Source organism: Humulus lupulus, chromosome 4 (genome assembly GCF_963169125.1).
Source record: "Humulus lupulus chromosome 4, drHumLupu1.1, whole genome shotgun sequence".
In the NCBI taxonomy this organism is placed as follows: Eukaryota; Viridiplantae; Streptophyta; class Magnoliopsida; order Rosales; family Cannabaceae; genus Humulus; species Humulus lupulus.
This window is the reverse complement of record NC_084796.1, coordinates 218,886,522-218,906,256: the sequence shown is the minus strand read 5'-3', so window position 1 is coordinate 218,906,256 and position 19,735 is coordinate 218,886,522. Positions and strand designations below refer to the sequence as shown.

The following is a 19,735-nucleotide window of genomic DNA, read 5'->3' as shown; positions in this document are numbered from 1 at the left end:
GGAGCAGCCTGTCATAGAGGAAGAACGAGGGGATCTTGAGGAATGTAGTCTGCATGTGGACGGGGAGTCCAATGAAGGATGATCTGGAGCAGATATCATGATGACAGGACCCGAGGGATACAAGATGTATTGTGTGATCTGGTTCGGGTTTGAGGCCTCCAATAACGAGGCGGAGTACGAGGCACTCTTGGCTGGCTTGCGTTTAGCCCAGGAGCTAAAAGTGACGCGCCTTCATATTTTTAGCGACTCTTAGTTGGTGGTATACCAAGTAAAGGGGGAATATCAGGCGAGGGGACCCAAGATGGCAACCTACTTCGAAAGGGTGAAAGGCTATCTGGGACGGTTAGTAGCATATAGCATAGAGCAGATCCCCAGAGAAAGGAATTCCCATGCTGATGCACTCGCGAAGCTGGCTTCCACAAAGGATGGGGATATCTTGGAGTCGATACCCGTGGAGTACTTACCCAAACCCAGCATCGTAAGCGCGGACGTACATATGGTTAGTGTCCCAAAGGAGTCGTGGGCGGAGCCGATTAAAAGATACTTAGAGGAAGGAACCTTGCCTGTGGACAAGAAAGAGGCCCGAAGGTTGGTGTATAAGGCAGCTAGATACACCTTGATAGATGGGGTTCTATACAAGAGAGGGTTCTCAATGCCACTTCTGCGATGTGTAGAGAAGGAGGAGGCATTAAAGGTGTTGCATGAGATACATGAAGGAGAGTGTGGTAACCACGAGAGTGGATCGTCAACGGCTAGGAAGGACATAAGACAAGGGTACTACTGGCCCTCAATGGAAAAAGATGCAAGCGACTTTGCCAAGAAATGCGACAAATGCCAGAAACACACTAACTACACTCGGAGGGCCCCAAATGAGTTGACTAGCCTGACCAGCCCCTGGCCCTTCGCTATCTGGAGGATAGACTTGATCGGTGCCCTTCCTGCGGGTAAGGGAGGGGCGAAGTACGCAGTAGTAGCTGTGGACTATTTCACCAAGTGGGTTGAAGCGGAGCCACTCGTGAAGATAACTGCCAAACACATCACCTCATTCGTCAAAAAAATTCATTGTCTGTAGATACGGAGTGCCCTACAAAATTATTTCTGACAACGGCACCCAGTTTGAGGGGGGAGCCTTTGAGGAATATTGTAAGGGAAGGGGGATAAAGAGAAGTTTTTCAGCAGTAATACACCCACAGGCCAATGGGCAAGTGGAGGCCATTAACAGAGTTCTTAAAAAGAACCTGAAAACCAAGTTAGAAAAGATGAAATGAGCCTGGGTGGAAGAGCTGCCGAATGTGCTATGGGCCTACAGAACCACCCCTCACACGACCACTGGAGAGTCCCCATTCTCCTTAGCATATGGGTGCGAGGCCGTCCTCCCAGTTGAGATGCAGGTGAGTTTCTTCAGGGTACATGCGTATGGAGACGAGGCCAACCGCGTAGCTCTGGCTGAGAGCTTGGACATGCTAGGAGAGAGAAGGGAAAAAGCACAAATAAGGGTGGCGGTATACCAACAACGCGCAGCAAGGTACTACAACTCGAGGGTACAAGAGAGAACTTTCAGAGTTGGCGACCTGGTGCTAAGGAAGGTACTCCCCAACACGCGAGACCCAGGGGCAGGAGTGCTTGGGGCGAACTGGGAGGGGCCCTACCTGGTTGCTTAGTGCATACCCCCAAACACTTATAAGCTGGCGCACATGGATGACACCATCATACCTCGAGCATGGAACGTGGAGCACCTTAGGAAGTACTACCAGTAAGGCGTCCACGCCTAGTGCTAAAAGGATAGGATTTCAAAAGTATTGCATGTTATCTTAGTATGGTAGAGAAGAATCAAAGAGGTTACTTAGATAACCTCCTGAGTAGGTGTAAGTTTTTTTTTTTATTTCCTATGAGAATCTTGTATGTATCGCTGTAGTCGGAATTCTATGAATGAAACTAGTTACACCTTCGCACCCCATTTTTTTTACTTTACGTGAGCATCAATCAAAGTGCCTGCTGAAGTAAACTTCACCAGAAACTTGGGGGGCAATAGTGGCCCGTGAAGATAAAGCACACAACAAAGGGGAGAATCTCAAGAAGGAACCTCCATCAGGAGGACCCAAAAGGGACCATGCCCGTGAAGATAAAGCACACAACAAAGGGGAGAATCCCAAGAAGGAACCTCCATCAGGAGGACCCAAAAGGGACCATGACCCTAAAACGGACCCTTTAACGGGGGATCCCAGAGGGACCCCCTATATCAGGGCCTTAAGCGAACTCCTTACAAGGCATCCCCTGGGATCACAAGGATTAGCTACCCTTGTGAACATCAAGGAGGCCATAGGGACTTACAAACAAAAATATGGTAATGACAATAATAAGTCTAGAGCGGCCACCAAGCCGTCTAGCCAAAAAGGGTCCTAAAAGAGACCCTTGCAAAAATAGTACTATGAATAACGACGAGAAGGATGCTTCTCGCAAAAAATAATAAGCGCGCGCAATAATATATAAAATGATAGATAGGACCCAAGGGGTCAAAATATCCTTATAAAAATAATCAAGAGGTACCAAAATAGGTCCCAGTGAACCCTTTCACATAGGCTCCAAAGGACCTCCAGCCTGGTAAATAAAAGAGGGGAACCAACCAAACCCCATCATACAGGCTCAAAAGGACCTCAAATGCAGTAGAATAAGAGATAAATAGCAACACATGTATATATACATTGAAAAAGAAAGTTTTGAAGACAGTACAAGATTTACAAAAGAAAAATAGTAAGAACGATAATATTACAACGACTCAAGCGAGCATACATCTACTACGGGCTGGCAGAGGTAATGAAATAGCAACCTCAAGGCCTCCTGCCCTGAGTGCTCCACCCAGCCGACCGGGTCACGGCATACTCGCCAAAGGAGGAGAAGTCAAAATTGGGGTCCTGCCTCCATACGCCATAGAGGGCGCGCTCTATAGACCTATGCTCGGTAGTCGCCCTCTCCTGCGACGCAGCAACCTCAGCTCTAGCAGCTTCAAGATCGATCTCTAGGGAGGAGACCCTCGCCTGTGCAACAGCCGCGGTAGCCTGGGCACTCTGGAGCTCGCTCTCTAGCTTGGTAACCGTGTCCTGCAGCTTCGAGGCCTTGGCAACCACTTTCTTCCTCTTTATTAACGAGTTAGCAAGTTTGGTCCGAACCCTTGTCAATTTATCCTTGGTTTCATTAAGATCTCTCTCAAGCTCCTGAGCCCGTGCTACAAGACGGTCCCTCTCGGTGCACGACGCGGAGAGATTGCCAGCCGAGTCGGCAAATCGCAGAGCCACAGTATAGGCCTGCACAAGAAAGTTAACAAAAGCAACAATAAGTGACAAAAACAAAAAATATATGCATGAACACCTATACATAATAGGGCCGACGAGAGGTGCGGGAACTCACCCAAGTCATGGTGCACCTTAGGGTTTCCCCAAGGTTCGACTGAGCAACATTCCCAAGACCGTTCTAGTCAGATACGGGGAGGCTCGAGGCAAGTTAGATGTATCACTGCCCGTAAGACGTCGCCATCCGAGTCACCTAGGGCTCCCCATCTGCACCAGGGGCACCTGGCTGGATGAGGACAGACAACCCGCTCGCCGAAACGAGAGGGGGCGCGATGAAAGTGGAAAACTGAGGATCTGGTAGATCAGAGGGAGGCTCCGAAAGGTCGGTGAAATAAGTCCCCGATGGTCCAGGGTCGAGAGGAGCCTGAGTGAAGGCGTCGTAACCCTCAGGGTCAGGGCAAACAAAACACCCCGGAATGGCCTGTTGGTCTTGATAATGAGGGGCTATGTCCGGATCAAAGGAGGCACATGGAGGGCATCCCCCAGGAGATGGAGGCAGCTGGTGAGATCCCCCGCGGTCAAGGGGGGCTTCCTCCGACTCTTCCTCATCCTCATCGTCATCTGGGCAAGGCTCGGCCAAGGCCCCCTTCACCTTCGTGGACCCAGAGATGGTCCACAACAAATTGGGGTCCGAGACAGGGGACAATTTATGGCGGTTCAGATTCTTCACGATGAATAGGCACACTGCCTTTTTCATAGCGGGGTCAGCACTGAGGAATGTTCTCATGTCTCTTGCTTTTGACCCGACAACTGTGGGTTCGGCGAATTGCTCTGCATAATACACGCCATGGTCGATATGAACGTAAGTCATGAAACAATAAGTTGTAAGAAAGTAAAAGAGAGAAAGTGATGCTCAGGGTACTTACTGAGAGTGGCCCGGAAGTCCTCGCGGACAGAGAGGGGGCCTTCCACGAAGAAAAAGTCCTACTTCCAGGACCCCGGGTTGGACACCGAGCCCTCTATCAGAGAGGCCTCGTTGTTGGCTTTTTGTAAATAGTAAAAGCCCTTGGACTTGGGAAGGGGCATGAGGTTGTAGAGGAAATGCACCTCTGTCGTCGTAGGAGCGCGTTTAAACATCTTCATAAATGCAACGAAAAGGCAGCTTAAAGTTAGCCAGCCATTGGGAGCCAGCTGAAGCGGGGCAAGGTCGAAGTAGTTAAGGACCGCAACAAAGAACGGGTGTAACGGGATGGTACCACCCGCCTTCAGGATGTGCTCACTGAGGGGCACAAAGCCGGGCCTAGGACTGTCAGCCCAGCATGTCTCCTGAGGAACATATAACACGTACTCTGGAGGGACGTGATAGTGATCCACGATGTCCCTCAGTTTGTTTTCGGACACACGCGACACCAGTTCGGTTGCCAGTAAAGGAGCATCGTCCGGTTCATTGGAAGCCACCTGTCGTCGTGCCCTCGGCATATCTGCAAAATCAAAAGAAAAATGTGAGGAAGAGACAGAACACTTGACCCTCCATTTTTTCTTCCTAGCAAGAGTCTTCCATTGAGGGAGCGACTGCGGAAGTGTTGAGCTAGGAAAAACCGAGACTAGGGGCTGAGGAGAAGCGGAGGCAGCCCCATGACAGTCATCAGGCGAGGATGGGCTGGAGGGCTCAGGCGGAAGGTGTCCCTCCATAAACTCCAACTCCCTCTGCAACTTTAAGAGGGTCACCCTAAGGCTCGCTACATGGTCACTAAGGTCTGGGGGGAAAGGTGCTCCATCTCCTCTCGACACCGATTCAATTTCGCTCTCCACCACCCAAATTTTATGCCTAAGTTCAGCCATGTACTCAAGATGGCGGATACGGGCTTGCCTTAAGGAGTCATAGTCCTGGTAAGGGTTTTCCTCAGGGGAATCTGAGTCTGAGGACAGGTCAATAAATTCAACCCCTGGAGGTATGTTGGACGGACCGTCACTGGCCATGAGACCTCGTCCCGAAAGCAAAAAGGAGTTCACGTATAAATGAGGGGATGGCTACAAAACACAAAGGAATAGGCTTAATACCTCTAGATGCAAACACCCTAAATGACCCACTACAGAGCATAAAAAAGAGGGGCATGCAATTGGGCAAACTCACTACGAGCTCAGGCCATGGTACCCCATCCCGAGTAATGCTAATTTGGACCCAATGAAAACCAGGGAAAAAGAGAATATACCTCAAGATGTAGAAATTAGAGGCTGTTGAGGCCAAAAAAGGAGGTCGAGGGCCAAAAGCACCAAATGGTTGAAAATATACGTCTGCAAAAATAGACAAAAGGATGTGTTAGCCTCCAAATAGACATACCAAGAAATTCACACATATGTAAAAAAAAAAAATGAAATGAGAAAATAAAATGAAGGAAACTATGGCAAAAGTGAGGTTGTGGGGGATTGAACCCCTTACCTCTTGAAAGGAATAAGGGTCTAGGAACCACTAAGCTAAGGAAGTAAGGTGTAAATAATAAGCCTTGCGTGAGGGCCTATTTATAAGAATCAAGGAGAATAGTCTACAAGAGCACCTAAAGGTCCTCTCCTAGACTGGGGGGCAAGTGTGGATGCTCAATATTCCACGCCCTTAAAAGATCAAAGACGCGCGCTAAGGTCCCATAAAGGCCTAAGTGAGTGTAAGAGCCACTGCCTCGCTCGACCGCACCCAGGCGCGAGGTCGTGTCCATGCCGCCTCGTCCACGCGAGGCCGTGTCCCTGCTGCCTCGTCCATGCGAGGCCACGCCCGGGGCCCAGCCGCGAGGCCGTGTCCCTGCCGCCTCGTCCACGCGAGGCCACGCCCGAGGCCCAGCTGCGAGGCTGTGTCCCTGCCGCCTCACCCACGCGAGGCCATGCTGCCTTGACCGTGCGAGGCCCTCGTGATGGCCCAGCCGCGAGGCCGTGCCACCCTCTCGGCATCTCGTGAAGGCCTCTCCCAAAGAGCTACGCGTGTGAGACAACCTCGCCCCAATGGATCTCATCCCAAGGCCCCGCGTGCATAATGACAGTGGTCGAGGTGGCCCACAAGAGAAAAAAAGAGTACGAACAAGGTAACTCAAAAGGGGTACGTACATGCCTGCTAGGATTAGGGGACGGGCCTGACACCTGTGCCCGACAAGTAGTAGCGGTTGGGAATGGTACGAAGAGTGGCTACACCACCACCACGTCTCTGGCACCCGTACAAAGCGAGTGGTGGAGTCATGACCGGGTACAAAAGCTGAGGTGCTCCCATGGATTATGACTGTGTACCAGAGCCGACACCACTACACCTGATGCCACTCCCCTGATAGTGTACTTGTGCACAGATTGGCCCCCTGTACCACAATGTATCAGGGGCCATTAGAGCCCACTATTAAATGGACTCCACTTCCATTTGGGAGGAAGTTGGAAAATTTACTGTAGCAAGTGCACCATAGTGAATGAAAAACTGATTTCACCATTGTTCTTCTGCAATTGTTCTTAGAGTTGATACTTAAATTTCTAAGGCTTTTCTATTGATAATCTTTATCTTGCAATTCTTTCCAACTTAACTTAGTTGACGAGTTCTCACCGTCAACAGATTCCATTATATAACTGCAACAAAGACTTAATTCATAAAAATCAAATCACCAAAAAAATTTAAGAACAAAGGAAGCAAAAAAATAAAATACTACAAATATGTTCATAATTAGTTGCCATGTCTAATTAAATATACAACAAAGCTTAGTGCCACACAATTTTAGGAATTCAAGATTTTGCAAATTTTATGTCCATTAAAAAGGGGAAATTTAGGCAACTTCATTAGTATTAAATTACTTGTATATGGTTTGCTTGTGTTCCACCTTTAAGAATTTTAGTTTTCAAAGAGAGAAATGAACAAGTAAACTGAAGTTGTCATAACAAGTTGCTTCCATATATATATATAAAGATATATGACTGCCTTCGACATAACCATTTCAGAGTTGCTTTTATTGCAAACAAAACAAGACCCAAAATTTTTATTACAAACAAACTCTATTGCATTTTATGGTACATGTCCACCGTCCAATCTTCCATTGATGCAACCAAAATATATAATAAATCTGCAGAAAAAAAAAACCGAAAAAAAACAAATCTCCAATAATAAACATAATTATACCTGTTCTTGATTACATAAGGCAGAATAGAGGGAAAGTTATTGGGTGATCACCTTCATTCCAACTTCAAAAGCTTTAGAATTTAACACATTTTGAAGATAAAAAGGAAAATAGGTATTCTGTTCGAACCATTACACGAAAACCTCTTAAAACCATTACCAACACTGAATGGACCATCAACAACAACACATAAGTGGGTAGGGAATAAATATAGGGTGTACTATACATAGGCCTATATATATATGCATAATGACAAAAACAAAAGGGAACATAAACCGGTAACCAGTTGCACCCCCTTTTTTACCCTTTCTTTTCTTTGACCAAATCTTAACTGCTGGATTCCAAAATTAAACATTTTCTAACATCCAAGGGCCAACAATGAACCGAGGTATGAAATCCCTCTAAAGCAACCGAGGAATTACATAATTGGCCTAATAAAAAAATGTGGTATTTCCATATTTTAGTTAGTTACTAATTGCGTTTTTCATACTTTAATTTTTTCTTTAATAAATTTTTTGATACAAATTAAAAAAAGTTTAATTTCTATACTTTTGCATATTAATGGTATAAAAACCATATTTTTTATAAATTCCAAAAAAAAAATTGTCATCTCTTTCAAGTTTTCACTATTGCAAATTTGGATTATTTAACAAAAAAAAAACTGAAAAGAAAGCGACATTTGCGCTTTTGTAATAAAATAAAACATCATGCATAGTAAAAAATAATGTTGTGTATTAATTTACTGCTGAGTTGATTTCTGTCTTAACAAAAAGGCAAGGAGAGCTTTTTTTTATTTTTTTTTACAATGATAAAACAACACAACGACGTCGTGCGAATGGGTGTGAAAAAAACTATAAAAAATTACAATAATAAATAAAAAATAGTAAAATAATTACGTAATGTTAAAATATATGTGTGAAAAAAAGAAAAAAGAAATAAAATGGAATGGAATGAGAAAAGAATAAGTATAAAAAATGAAGAAAAAAGAAGGAAAAAAACTTAGGAAAGAAAACTAAAAAAATATGAAAAAAAAACAAAACAAAAGAAATGATGAAGGAAAAAAAACATATGAATAAATAAAAATAAAAAAAGAAGAAGAAAAATAATGGAAAAATGGAAAGAAAAAATATATGAATGAAAAAATTGGTAAAAAAAGAAAAAAAGAAAAAAAATAGAAGGAGAAAATAATAAATACAAGACAATGTAGAATGAGAAAAATGAAAAAAAATAAAATAAAAGAAGAAAGAAATTTGAAAAAATACGAAAAAAAATATAAATGACAGAAAAAAATAGATAAACAAATAAAAATGGGAAGAAGAAAAAGAATGCTAGATAAAATTTGTATAAAAAAAAAAGAAAAAATAATTAAAAAATAAAAAAAAATAAAAAATTGAAAGAAATAAAATAAAATAAACTTGAAAATAAAAAAAAAAACATAATTCTATTCTATATAAAAGTGTGTAGATGACGGAAATTTTTGGTTTTAACGGTTTTTTATTTTTTTAATGTTAACTTTAACGGAATATTCTTATATCTAACGGTAGTTTGTAAATGCTTAAACTTAAATAAAATAAAATTAATAATTAAAAAATTAAAATAAGATATTTTTGAGATATTTTACAATGATAATTTTTAAAAAATAATAAATAATTAAATAAATTAAAATATGATATTTTTTAGATATTTTACAATGACAATTATTTTAAAATAATAAATAATTAAATAAATTAAAATATGATATTTTTGAGATATTTTACAATGATAATTATTTAAAAATAATAAAATTATTTTAAAAACTTAAATAAAATTTAATTAAACTTAAACTCATTTATTAGAATAATATCATATTAAATATATAATATAATCTACTGTCAATTAGTAACAAATTGATTTTTTTAAAAAACTAGCAAGAAACTTAAAATTAAAATACATGTATAATATTTAATGTTACATTAAACATATAATATATAATTGTCATTCCCAAATTCAAAAATTAGAACAAACATAAACTTAAAAAAAATCATTTAATTAAAATATGATATTTATTTGAAATTTATATGACATTAATATAAATTTAATAAAAATAATTAATAAATTCTATAAATAAAATTAAGCAAATGTGTATATTATACGTTGTTTGTATCTAGTATAATAATAAATGTGATATTTTCATATTTTAATTAGTTACTAATTGTATTCCTCATATTTTAATTTTTTCTTTAATAAATTTTTTGATACAAATTAGTAAAAAAGTTTAATTTATATACTTTTGCATATTAATAGTATAAAATCTATATTTTTTATAAATTCAAAAAAAAAAATTGTCATCTCTTTTAAGTTTTTACTGTTGTAAATTTGGATTATTTTAAAAAAAAAACTGAAAAGAAAGTGCGCTTTTGTAATAAAATAAAACATTATACGTAATAAAAATAATGTTGTGTATTAATTTACTGCAGACTAAATTTCTGTCTTAACAAAAAGGCAAGGAGAGATTTTTTATATATTTTTACAATGATAAAACAGCACAACAACGTAGTTTGTGGGGTTGGATTGGGTGAGTGCACTGGGCGTGAGAGGCAAAGGGGTACTGCTCGCCATTAGCAGGGAGGCATTTTGGTAAATATCAACTGACGCATTTAATTTCGAGTTTGGTAGTTTATTTACGGATTGTGCCATTTGCCCCTTCCTGTAAGAGTAATCCGATTACGACGCCCTTTACTCTCCTTTTGTTCACAGTTCAGTTCTTCTCTGCAATCAAATCCATATCCCAATCCAAATCTACACCCTCAAATGTTAAATCCCTACCAGAACCCTAGACTTTTCCAATCCGATCCACCGTTTTCTGCATTTGTTTTCCAAAGCATCCGATCCAATATCACTCCCATGGCGCTCATCTGATACAACTGGTGCTTTCTTTTCCCCTAATTGCAGTTTCAAAATCTCCTCCCCAATGATTTTTTGGTATGGTTTTTGTGAGTTTCTGGTTTTATTAATTTTGATACAGATTTGAAGGGTGAATTTTGCGAGGCTGTGGGGGGTTTTTGATTGAACAGGCATGAAGAGAGAGTTGGCTTATGTATTCGAAGCCAAGTCTGAACTCGGCGAATCGCTACTCGGTGGGACTCGGGCGTTATCTGCTTCTGTGACTCAGACTCCGACCGAGTCGCAGACGAGTTCTGGTGTGGAAGGTTCTGAGAATTTTAGCTGTAAGAGATTTAAAGGTTCTGTTGTGAATGGTGTGATTGTGTATACCCGAGCTAGGAAGTCTAGGAACAACAATGCGCGTGAATATGAGCATGTTGAGAGGCTTAAGCCAGCTCCTTGTGTTGATGAGTTTGTACAAGGTGAGTTGATTGAGGTTGTAGTGGAAGATGATATTCATGGTAGTTCGTCAATTCCTATGGTTAAGGAGGAGTCGCCGACGAGTGAGCTTCATTCCTTTCTGGCGGCCCCAGTTGCCTTGGAAGGTGGTGCTGTGGAGGTTCCAGTACTAATGGCTGAGAAGAATTTGCCACAAGAGGCATTACGGCGGTTTACCCGCTCGGCATTCAAACTGAAGGTCGAAACAGTAGAGGTAGAGACTTTAGTGAATGAACGCAAGGCTGTGGAAAATGAACTGATATCGAGTTTGAATGGGGAAGAGTCAACGCCTGGAGTTAGCACATCAGCTGGTCCGAAGAATAAGTTAGAATTGAAGATGTCGAAGAAGATTGCGCTTAACAAAAAGCCTACGACGGTTAAGGAACTTTTTGATACTGGTTTGGTTGATGGGGTCCCTGTGGTTTACATGGGTGGAAAGAAGGTTTATTTTTTATACCCAGTTCATTGTTTTTCATTTTCTACTTCAGAATAACTTAGTGGTATTATTATTTGTTTATTTCAGGCATCTGGTCTTAGGGGTACAATCAGCGATGGTGGGATATTGTGTTCATGTACCTTGTGCAAAGGATGCAGAGTAAGAATTAATTGTTAATCTAGTTTTTACTCGCATATTAAGTAGTTTTGCAAATGATTAAGGCGTTTTATCATTCGCTTCTCTCTTTTCGTATTTAATTTAGGTTATTCCGCCATCCCAATTTGAGATTCACGCCTGTAGGCAGTACAGACGAGCTGCACAGTATATCTGCCTCGAGAATGGGAGGAGCCTTCTCGATCTGTTGAAAGCATGCAGGGGCGCTCCTCTACATACATTAGAGGCAACGGTTCAGAGTTTTATAAGTTCTTCACCTGAAGAAAAGTACTTCACTTGTGAAAAATGCAGAGGTTAGTGTTATGCTTGCATTTTTTTTAGATGAATGGCAGTGTCCTGCATGCAAACATTGCAATCAGCACATATTAATTGTAATAAATGTTTTGCTGGCTGCTGTTTTTCTATGGTTTATAGTGTCTTACCCTCCCTCATGTGCTGCAAAAGACGAATCTCTCTGCAATTCGTGCAATGATTTAAAAAATCCACAATGCAGCAGCCCAACTGAGTCACTTGGTAAAAGAATAAGGTATGACATATTTTAAAGTTACCTAATTCAGCTTTAATTTAGAAACCATATGATGTAAATAATTACAAGGAACTTCTTGATTGCAAACCTATATTTCCTTGTATGTCTTGGAGCTTTTCGGGTTAGAATTTTCTTATATAAAACCAACACGTAAATGTGGCATTGTCTTGGGATATGGTTCAATGGTGTACATGAGCGTCAGCTCGACCCGTTTACTGTAACCAATCCAATATTATGTCAAGCACAAAAAAATTACGCAAAGCTTGGTTTTAATAGGATTTTGTGGCCGTATGGATGTTCAAGGATGTAATTTTAGTGCGTTCATTTCCTCTGTTTCCAGTCTGTAATTTGAATAACACTCTGTTTCCTTTTATAGTGAGCTTTGATTTTCCTTGTTTCAGATCTCCTGTGCCAGCTCCAGTTTTTGAGTCCCCCAAAACTGCTCCAGTATGTGTCTCTTCTCAAGATAGAAGAGATTGGAAGCTAACAAGAAAGTAGGTATCTCTCATGCCTTTTTGTTCTCTCTCTCTCTCTTTCGGTGCAACATCTTTTTATTTTTTTTACGCTTTTCTAAGTTATCCTTTGGAGCAGCATTTCTTTTATTATTAATTTATTTCGAAAAAATTAATTTTTGTAATGACCCTCGAAGTATGGTGGTCGTATTATACAATTCCTAATAATTAATATTTTTTTGTATTTATATGTATGTTTTTGGCTCTGTAAACAAAATAAACATAATTATCTCATGTATATTTTCTTTTGTGGCAAAATTATCTCATGTATATTAGTTAAATTACGCTTCACTTTCAATTATCTATAATAATAAAATTATCACGTGATCTTCAATTTATATACAATTGTCATAGGTAAATTTATGTACAATACTCACATCTTTAGTAATATTCTATATAATATAATAGTAATTATTATTTTTGTTTGGTAAAATTCAAATTAGTGTATCGTGTAAGGTGGCAAACAAACAATTGAAAAGAGAAAGTGTATTTTACAAAATAGTTAAATAGAAGAGTGAAATTGTTGATAGAAATCTGTCAAAATTGTTAATGTTATTATGTCATAGTCAAATTATACTATATTTTCACATTCAAAATAATATTTAAATTATTATTTAAAAAAAAATCAATCTCATCAATGCCACTATAGCCCTCTGAGTTGTGATGAATTTCATCTAATATGTAAAGGAAAGGTCAACAGTGTGACAATAACAATGTTCAGTGCAACGGACTATTTAAATTGAAAATCCAGGGGGGAAAAGTTAAGTGGCACAATATTTATAATTCATGGTCTATTGTTGCATTTTTTGAATGCTGAAAATAAATTATAATTACTCGCGATATTTGCTTGTGTAAACTATTCTGTCTGGTTTACATTTGATGTAAGATGCTGTCTGCCCGTTTGTTTCTTATTTGGTTCATATAAACTGCAGGTTATCAGCACCACTGTCAATGCCAAAAGCCTCTAAAAGTGCTTCTCCATTGCGTATGTCTCCGCCATATAAGCGTCGGTGGAAGATGACAGCAAAGTTGGTGTCTACTCTTTCTTGTTAGTTTATTTAGGTTTAGTGTAATGTAGTAAGACAGTTTTCATGTTTTCTATTAAATTAAATGAAGTCTTCATATTGTGGCAGGACCTTCTAAATTGGCCTGATAGAATTTTAATGGTAACAAAGGTTACATATCTTGTTTATATATTAATTTTTATCTGTGTTTAGGTCATCGAAATCTGTTTTACTTTCAAATTCAAAGTCCCCAAAAATTACTTCAGCCAGTGTTTCTTCACCCAAAAAAATTCATTGGAAGATCACCACGAAGTTAGTATTTTTTTTCTCTCAAGTGTTCATTCTTGTATTGGTGTAACTCATTTCTTACTGAAAAAATTACTTTGTATTTGTGATGAGTAAATTTTTTCTCTATCTTATTTGGGTGCATATCTTCCAAAGAGATCAACGGCTACATAAGTTGGTTTTCGAGAATGGTGGGCTGCCTGATGGAAGTGAAGTAGCTTATTATGCACGTGGACAGGTTGTTCAAGTTCTGATTTGATATGCATAAATGCTGTATGACATATTATGGAAAAATAAAGGGTGCATTTTGTGGACAGAAATTGCTTGTGGGTTATAAGAAGGGCTTTGGAATTTTTTGTCGATGCTGCAACTCTGTGGTATCTTTCTACATCTCTGAAGTTCATAGTTCTCAAAATCTTTTATTTCAGATTCTGATGGTGCATTTATCAATTGTGCAGGTCAGTCCTTCACAGTTTGAAGCTCATGCAGGTTGGGCTTCACGAAGAAAACCGTAAGTTTATTCCCCCATCTTCGATTTATCATATATGTCTGTTATCTTTTGGTCTGTTTGATTACATGTAGAAATATTTTTCAAAATTTAAGGCGATCATTTAGTGCAAAAGGAAGTATTCAGAACAATTCTTGACACAGATTGAACTTATAACAAAACATGAAAATAATTTATAAATATATTTTTAAAATATAGCAGCTAGATGAGCTCAAATTTGATTTGATTTATCATTCAATTTTTGTCTTCTGGCAGTTATGCATATATTTACACATCTAATGGCGTGTCTCTCCACGAATTGGCGGTATCCTTGTCCAGAGGCCGCAAATATTCAGCCAAGGACAATGATGACTTGTGCATCATTTGTGCAGATGGTGGGAATCTTTTACTTTGTGATGGATGCCCAAGGGCTTTCCACAAAGGTAAATTTCTGTATCTTTGTGATTATGAAAGTAGTATTTTGCTTTTTTGGCGTTTTAGTTTTTCTTTTTGCTGAACTTATTAATTGCTTTCATAATCTGAATAGTTAAGGATTGTAGAAAGTCAGTACTTTAATTCCTTTTTTTTTTTATGAAAAACATAGTAGAAAAAAAAAAGAAAAAGAAGGGAGAGAACAAAATACTGTAGGTGAAAAATCTATCCAACTATTGTTTAAATATATGTTCAGGGTAATGTAACCTAGGTCGTATATATCATCTTGGAAAGGCAATTTTACTTCTTAGAATTAATTATACTACTAATAATTTTTATAATTTGGTTTTGACGAGTGAAGTCATTGTCATGTGCAGAATGTGCTTCTCTACCGGCTATACCTCGTGGTGACTGGTATTGCCAATATTGCCAGAATATGTTTGAAAGAGAGAAATTTGTAGCACATAATGAAAATGCTCTTGCGGCTGGGAGGGTCTCTGGAATTGATCCTATAGAAGAGATAACCCAAAGATGCATTCGTATAGTTAAAAACATAGAAGCCGAACTAAGTGGATGCGTATTATGCAGGTATTTTTTCTGCAGGACTGATTTTTTTCTTTATTTTATTTTTATATCTATTTTCTTGTGTAGTTCTTTGAAACATTTAAACATTGTTTTCCACTCTAATTTATTTATTTTGTCTGCAGAGGCTATGATTTTAGCAAATCAGGATTTGGTCCACGTACTATTATACTCTGCGATCAGGTATTTTCTTTGATTTTATTTAATTTATCTTGCAGATTGAACTTTATATTTTAATACGTGATGCTATTCTTGCATATGTATGAATAAATTGTGCCCTTAATTTTACTTTTATATTTCAGTGTGAGAAGGAATATCACGTTGGTTGTTTGAAGAAACATAAAATGGCAAATCTAAAGGTAAGATTATGAATAATTGTTCATGTACTTTTGTTTTGCTGAACTAATTGTATGAATATGAACTGCAGTTTCTTTCTGTGGTGCACTGCTATGCAATTCTTTTACTTTTCTGTTATTAGGTGTTAATTGCTGGTAGTGGTTCAACAGGAATTACCCAAGGGGAAGTGGTTTTGTTGCATGGATTGCAGCAGGATACATTTGACTCTGCAGAAGTTACTAGTTACTGGACCTGAGAAGCTCCCTGACTCTATTTTGGATGCTATGAAGAAGAAGCATGTAGAGAAAGGTTTGGATGTTACAAGTGGATTTGATGTGAGATGGAGACTTATTAGTGGGAAAATTGCTTCTTCTGAATCTAGAGTATTACTTTCGAAGGCTGTTTCTATATTCCATGTAAGTAGTGTACTCATTATTATTATTGGACTCAGGTTTATGATTATCCTAAAATACTTATATTTCTGGAATTGGGTTTTGTTCTTTTCTTCTCTCTTTTTTTTTTGGGCACTAAAACTTGAGAAATATAGTATGTCCTTTGTTTGCAAGGGATAGGAAGTTTATTTTTGCTCTGCTGTTGTATGCTAAGGCTTACTTTTTATAATTAGTCTGTACGGGGAAGGAGGATCTCATTGCTTGGAACAATAAAAGTTGAAATCATAGGAATATTTGGTTGACATTTGATCTCATTTCAATTTTCAGGAATGCTTTGATCCTATAATTGATTTCCAATCTGGACGTGACCTTATTCCAGCTATGGTCTATGGGTTAGCTAAAGATCTTTTTCCTTGTCTCATGACTTTCGTGCCGAGTTCTGGCACCTTTTCATGCTTTCTAAAATTTATGTGTCTCTCAGGAGGAATGTTAGAGGCCAAGAATTTGGAGGGATGTATTGTGCAATACTAATGGTCAAGTAAGCCAGTCTGCTGTCTCAAATATTGAACGTCTGGCCACTGTTTTATTTTAACAATCTCATTTTTGTACTTTTGCAGCTCAACTGTTGTATCAGCTGGAATGCTTCGAGTTTTTGGACGAGAAATTGCTGAACTCCCTTTAGTTGCTACTAGTAATAGTAACCACGGCAAGGTAATATTTTTGATTTAGCTAACTATATATATATATATATATATATGGGAATTCTCCTGTAGTGGCTTCGCTTTAAGTCCTACCGGTGGAGTTATCAGTATTCTCGATCCTTGAACAGTTTTCAGTGCGATTTTTTTTATAACTGTGTATATTGTAGCTATTTAAAGTATTCTGCAAATTTTAAGAAAATTCCGAATAATTTACCGTATCGAAAATTAAGTTTAAACATGTTGCACGCGTGGCTAATTTTTTTTATGTTCGTGGAAAACAATATGTTTGAACTTAGTTTTCACTACCGTAAACTATTCAGAATTTTTTGAAAATTTGCAAGATGCTCTAAATAGATACAATATACATAGTCATAAAAAAAAATCGCCTCGAAAACTGTTCACGAATCGAGAACACTGAAAGTCCCACCAGTAGGGCTTAAAGTGAAGCCTTATAGAAGAATTGTCCTATATATATATATATATTATATTTTCATGATTATTATTTCTAGGGAATATACTATTTTAGTAATTTGTTGTTTACCATTCTAGTACTTTCTATATTGTAAATCATTTCAAAATTAATTTCAATAATTTTAGTAAACATTTTTTATTGATAACATTTTATAAATATGTTTTAAATCTAAAATGAATTTAAAAAATATTTATAAATTATTTGTCAAAAATAATATATACCAAAATAAGTGAAAATGTACAATTTTGAACTTATTTATAATATACCAAGTATTAAAATGGTACTAAGTAAACAATATGGTATTAAATTGGTTCTATGACAAGCAACAAAGTATTAAAATGATATAATTCTTTTTTTTATTAGGGTTAATTGCAGATAAACTACCCAAATTTCATAATTTGTTACACTTGAATACTCAAACTTTTTTTTGGCGACAAAACTACCTAGACAGTCAAAATAGTACACTGGTACTACCCACCCCTAACGGTTTTAAGTTTCTATTGGGGTTAATTGTGGCTAAACTACTCAAATTTCATGGTTTATTACATTTAAATACCCAATTTTTTTTACGGTTAAACTACACAAACAGTTAAAAATTTAATATAAATTAATTTTAAATTATGAAAAATAAATAAAATTATATAAAAGTAATCTAAATTAATTCTAAAATTAAAAAATAGTTTTATTTGATAAAAAAATCTCTTTAATAAAAAAATTTAAAGTAAAAATAATAGCTAAAAAACTTTTAATAAAAAAATGATGAAATAATTTTTTTTTTCTATTTTAATTTTTTTTAGCTATTGATTATTTATTTATTTTAATAAAAAAATTATTAAATAAAACTATGTTTAATTTTAGAATTAATCTAAGTTATTTGTTTATATTTAAAATCAATTTATATTAATTTTTAACTATTTAGGTAGTTTTGCAGTAATTTTTTTGGTATTTAAGTGTAACAAATCATGTAACAAACTATGAAGTTTGGATAGTTTAGCCGCAATTAATCCAGCGAAAACTTGACACCGGTAGGGGTGGGTAGTAATGGCTTACTGTTTTTATTGTTTGGGTAATTTTGCCGCAAAAAAAAATTGAGTATTTAAGTGTAATAAGCCATAAAATTTGGATAGTTTAGCACAATTAAACCTTTTTATTATTAATATTTATTGGGCAATTGGCGGAGGGTTGATTCTGGCAGGGCCTTTTAGTATATTAGACAGCCAGGTTGCGGTAGTTCAGTCATATGCTATATCTGTTCCACCAATGAGCAAACGTGACCTCAGATACATCCTTTTATAAGAGTTCCATTAAACCACTTTCAATGCTTTGTACTTAAACATCGTTCAATATTGTCATCTTTTTAGAGTGATTGAAATTAAAGCCACTTTGGGATAAGTTATGAATGATATATATATATATATATATATATCATTTTTTGAAATTACCGAACCATGGTATTGATTTCACATAACTCAATTTGCCTACTTTTACAGGGCTACTTCCAATTATTGTTCTCGTGTATTGAAAAGCTGCTAGCATTCTTGAATGTTAGAAGCCTTGTACTCCCTGCTGCCGAAGAAGCAGAATCCATATGGACCGATAAATTTGGTTTTACAAAGATTAGACCAGACCAGGTTCATTTCTACGACGTATTCAAACATGTGCCCATCATGGGCTCGAGCCACATTTTTACTAGCCTGACATCGTCTTTTTGTTTGCCTTGTGCTGCAGCTCATCAACTATAGAAAGACTTGCTATCAAATGGTGACCTTCAAAGGGACATCCATGCTACAAAAGAGAGTTCCAGAGTGTCGGGTTGTCCAGACCTCGTCATAACATCGGTAAATGGAACAGTTTCTATGGCAAGCTTACTAATTTTTCCAGTTCATCCATGTAAAAAAGAAAAGGAAAAAAAAAAGGATTTGTGAATTGGGATGTCAAGCCTCGTTGTGCATATAAACACCATTTGTCAGAAGTTTGCGCCAGTTTGGCTTACGTATAATTTATTAATCCGCATTAGAAGTTCTAATTCCACATGCTTTCAAAAGCCCCATGCAGCAGGTTTTTTGCATTAGACCCGTTCAAGGTTTTAGAAGAGTAGTGTGTACCAATATGAGAAATGCTTATTGTAGACGCTTGTTGCGAGTTTATGTGCAATTTCTAGGGAGATTTAGGAGCTTGGTCGGACAAGTATTTAATTCACATCTACTTGATTTTGTTATTTTTAAATCTGAAAATTTAGGGAAATTACGAAATAAAAATTTAAACGCATTGTGCGATTGGTTTATTTTTATTTTTAATACATATGTGCTCGAATTCAGTAAGTTATCACGTCACGTCCCAATGGTATTGTTTTTTTTGCCCTATATAGATATAGATACTAGTGAATGTATTATGTATGTAATTAATTATATTTATGTTTTCACATAATTTTTTGTTTGTTTGATTTAGTATAAAGATGGCTTTTATGTATGCCAAATTGCTTTTCCACAATCGTTACAAAAATGTGCTGGAGTTCTCAATTTAGTTGTTTTAGGCCTTGAATTCTCGCAACAAAACCAACTTTTCAATTTGGGCTCATAATCCTGATATTATGGTTTTATTTATGTATGGGGC

At 37.4% G+C, this 19,735-nt stretch overlaps 1 protein-coding gene across 1 annotated transcript; it reads left to right on the top strand.

Moving 5' to 3' along the window:
- Nucleotides 1-10,031: 10,031 nt before the first annotated feature.
- LOC133831216 (uncharacterized) lies at nucleotides 10,032-19,406 on the top strand. Its single transcript, XM_062261423.1, has 21 exons — nucleotides 10,032-10,329; nucleotides 10,428-11,225; nucleotides 11,307-11,378; nucleotides 11,482-11,686; nucleotides 11,808-11,919; nucleotides 12,321-12,413; nucleotides 13,364-13,459; nucleotides 13,649-13,747; nucleotides 13,877-13,958; nucleotides 14,038-14,097; nucleotides 14,179-14,231; nucleotides 14,484-14,650; nucleotides 15,017-15,227; nucleotides 15,347-15,404; nucleotides 15,524-15,580; nucleotides 15,728-15,973; nucleotides 16,277-16,341; nucleotides 16,431-16,487; nucleotides 16,567-16,660; nucleotides 18,613-18,753; nucleotides 18,851-19,406. Exons 2-21 carry the CDS (start codon nucleotides 10,479-10,481, stop codon nucleotides 18,953-18,955), a joined length of 2,820 nt encoding a protein of 939 aa, XP_062117407.1. The 5' UTR covers nucleotides 10,032-10,329; nucleotides 10,428-10,478; the 3' UTR covers nucleotides 18,956-19,406.
- Nucleotides 19,407-19,735: the final 329 nt, after the last annotated feature.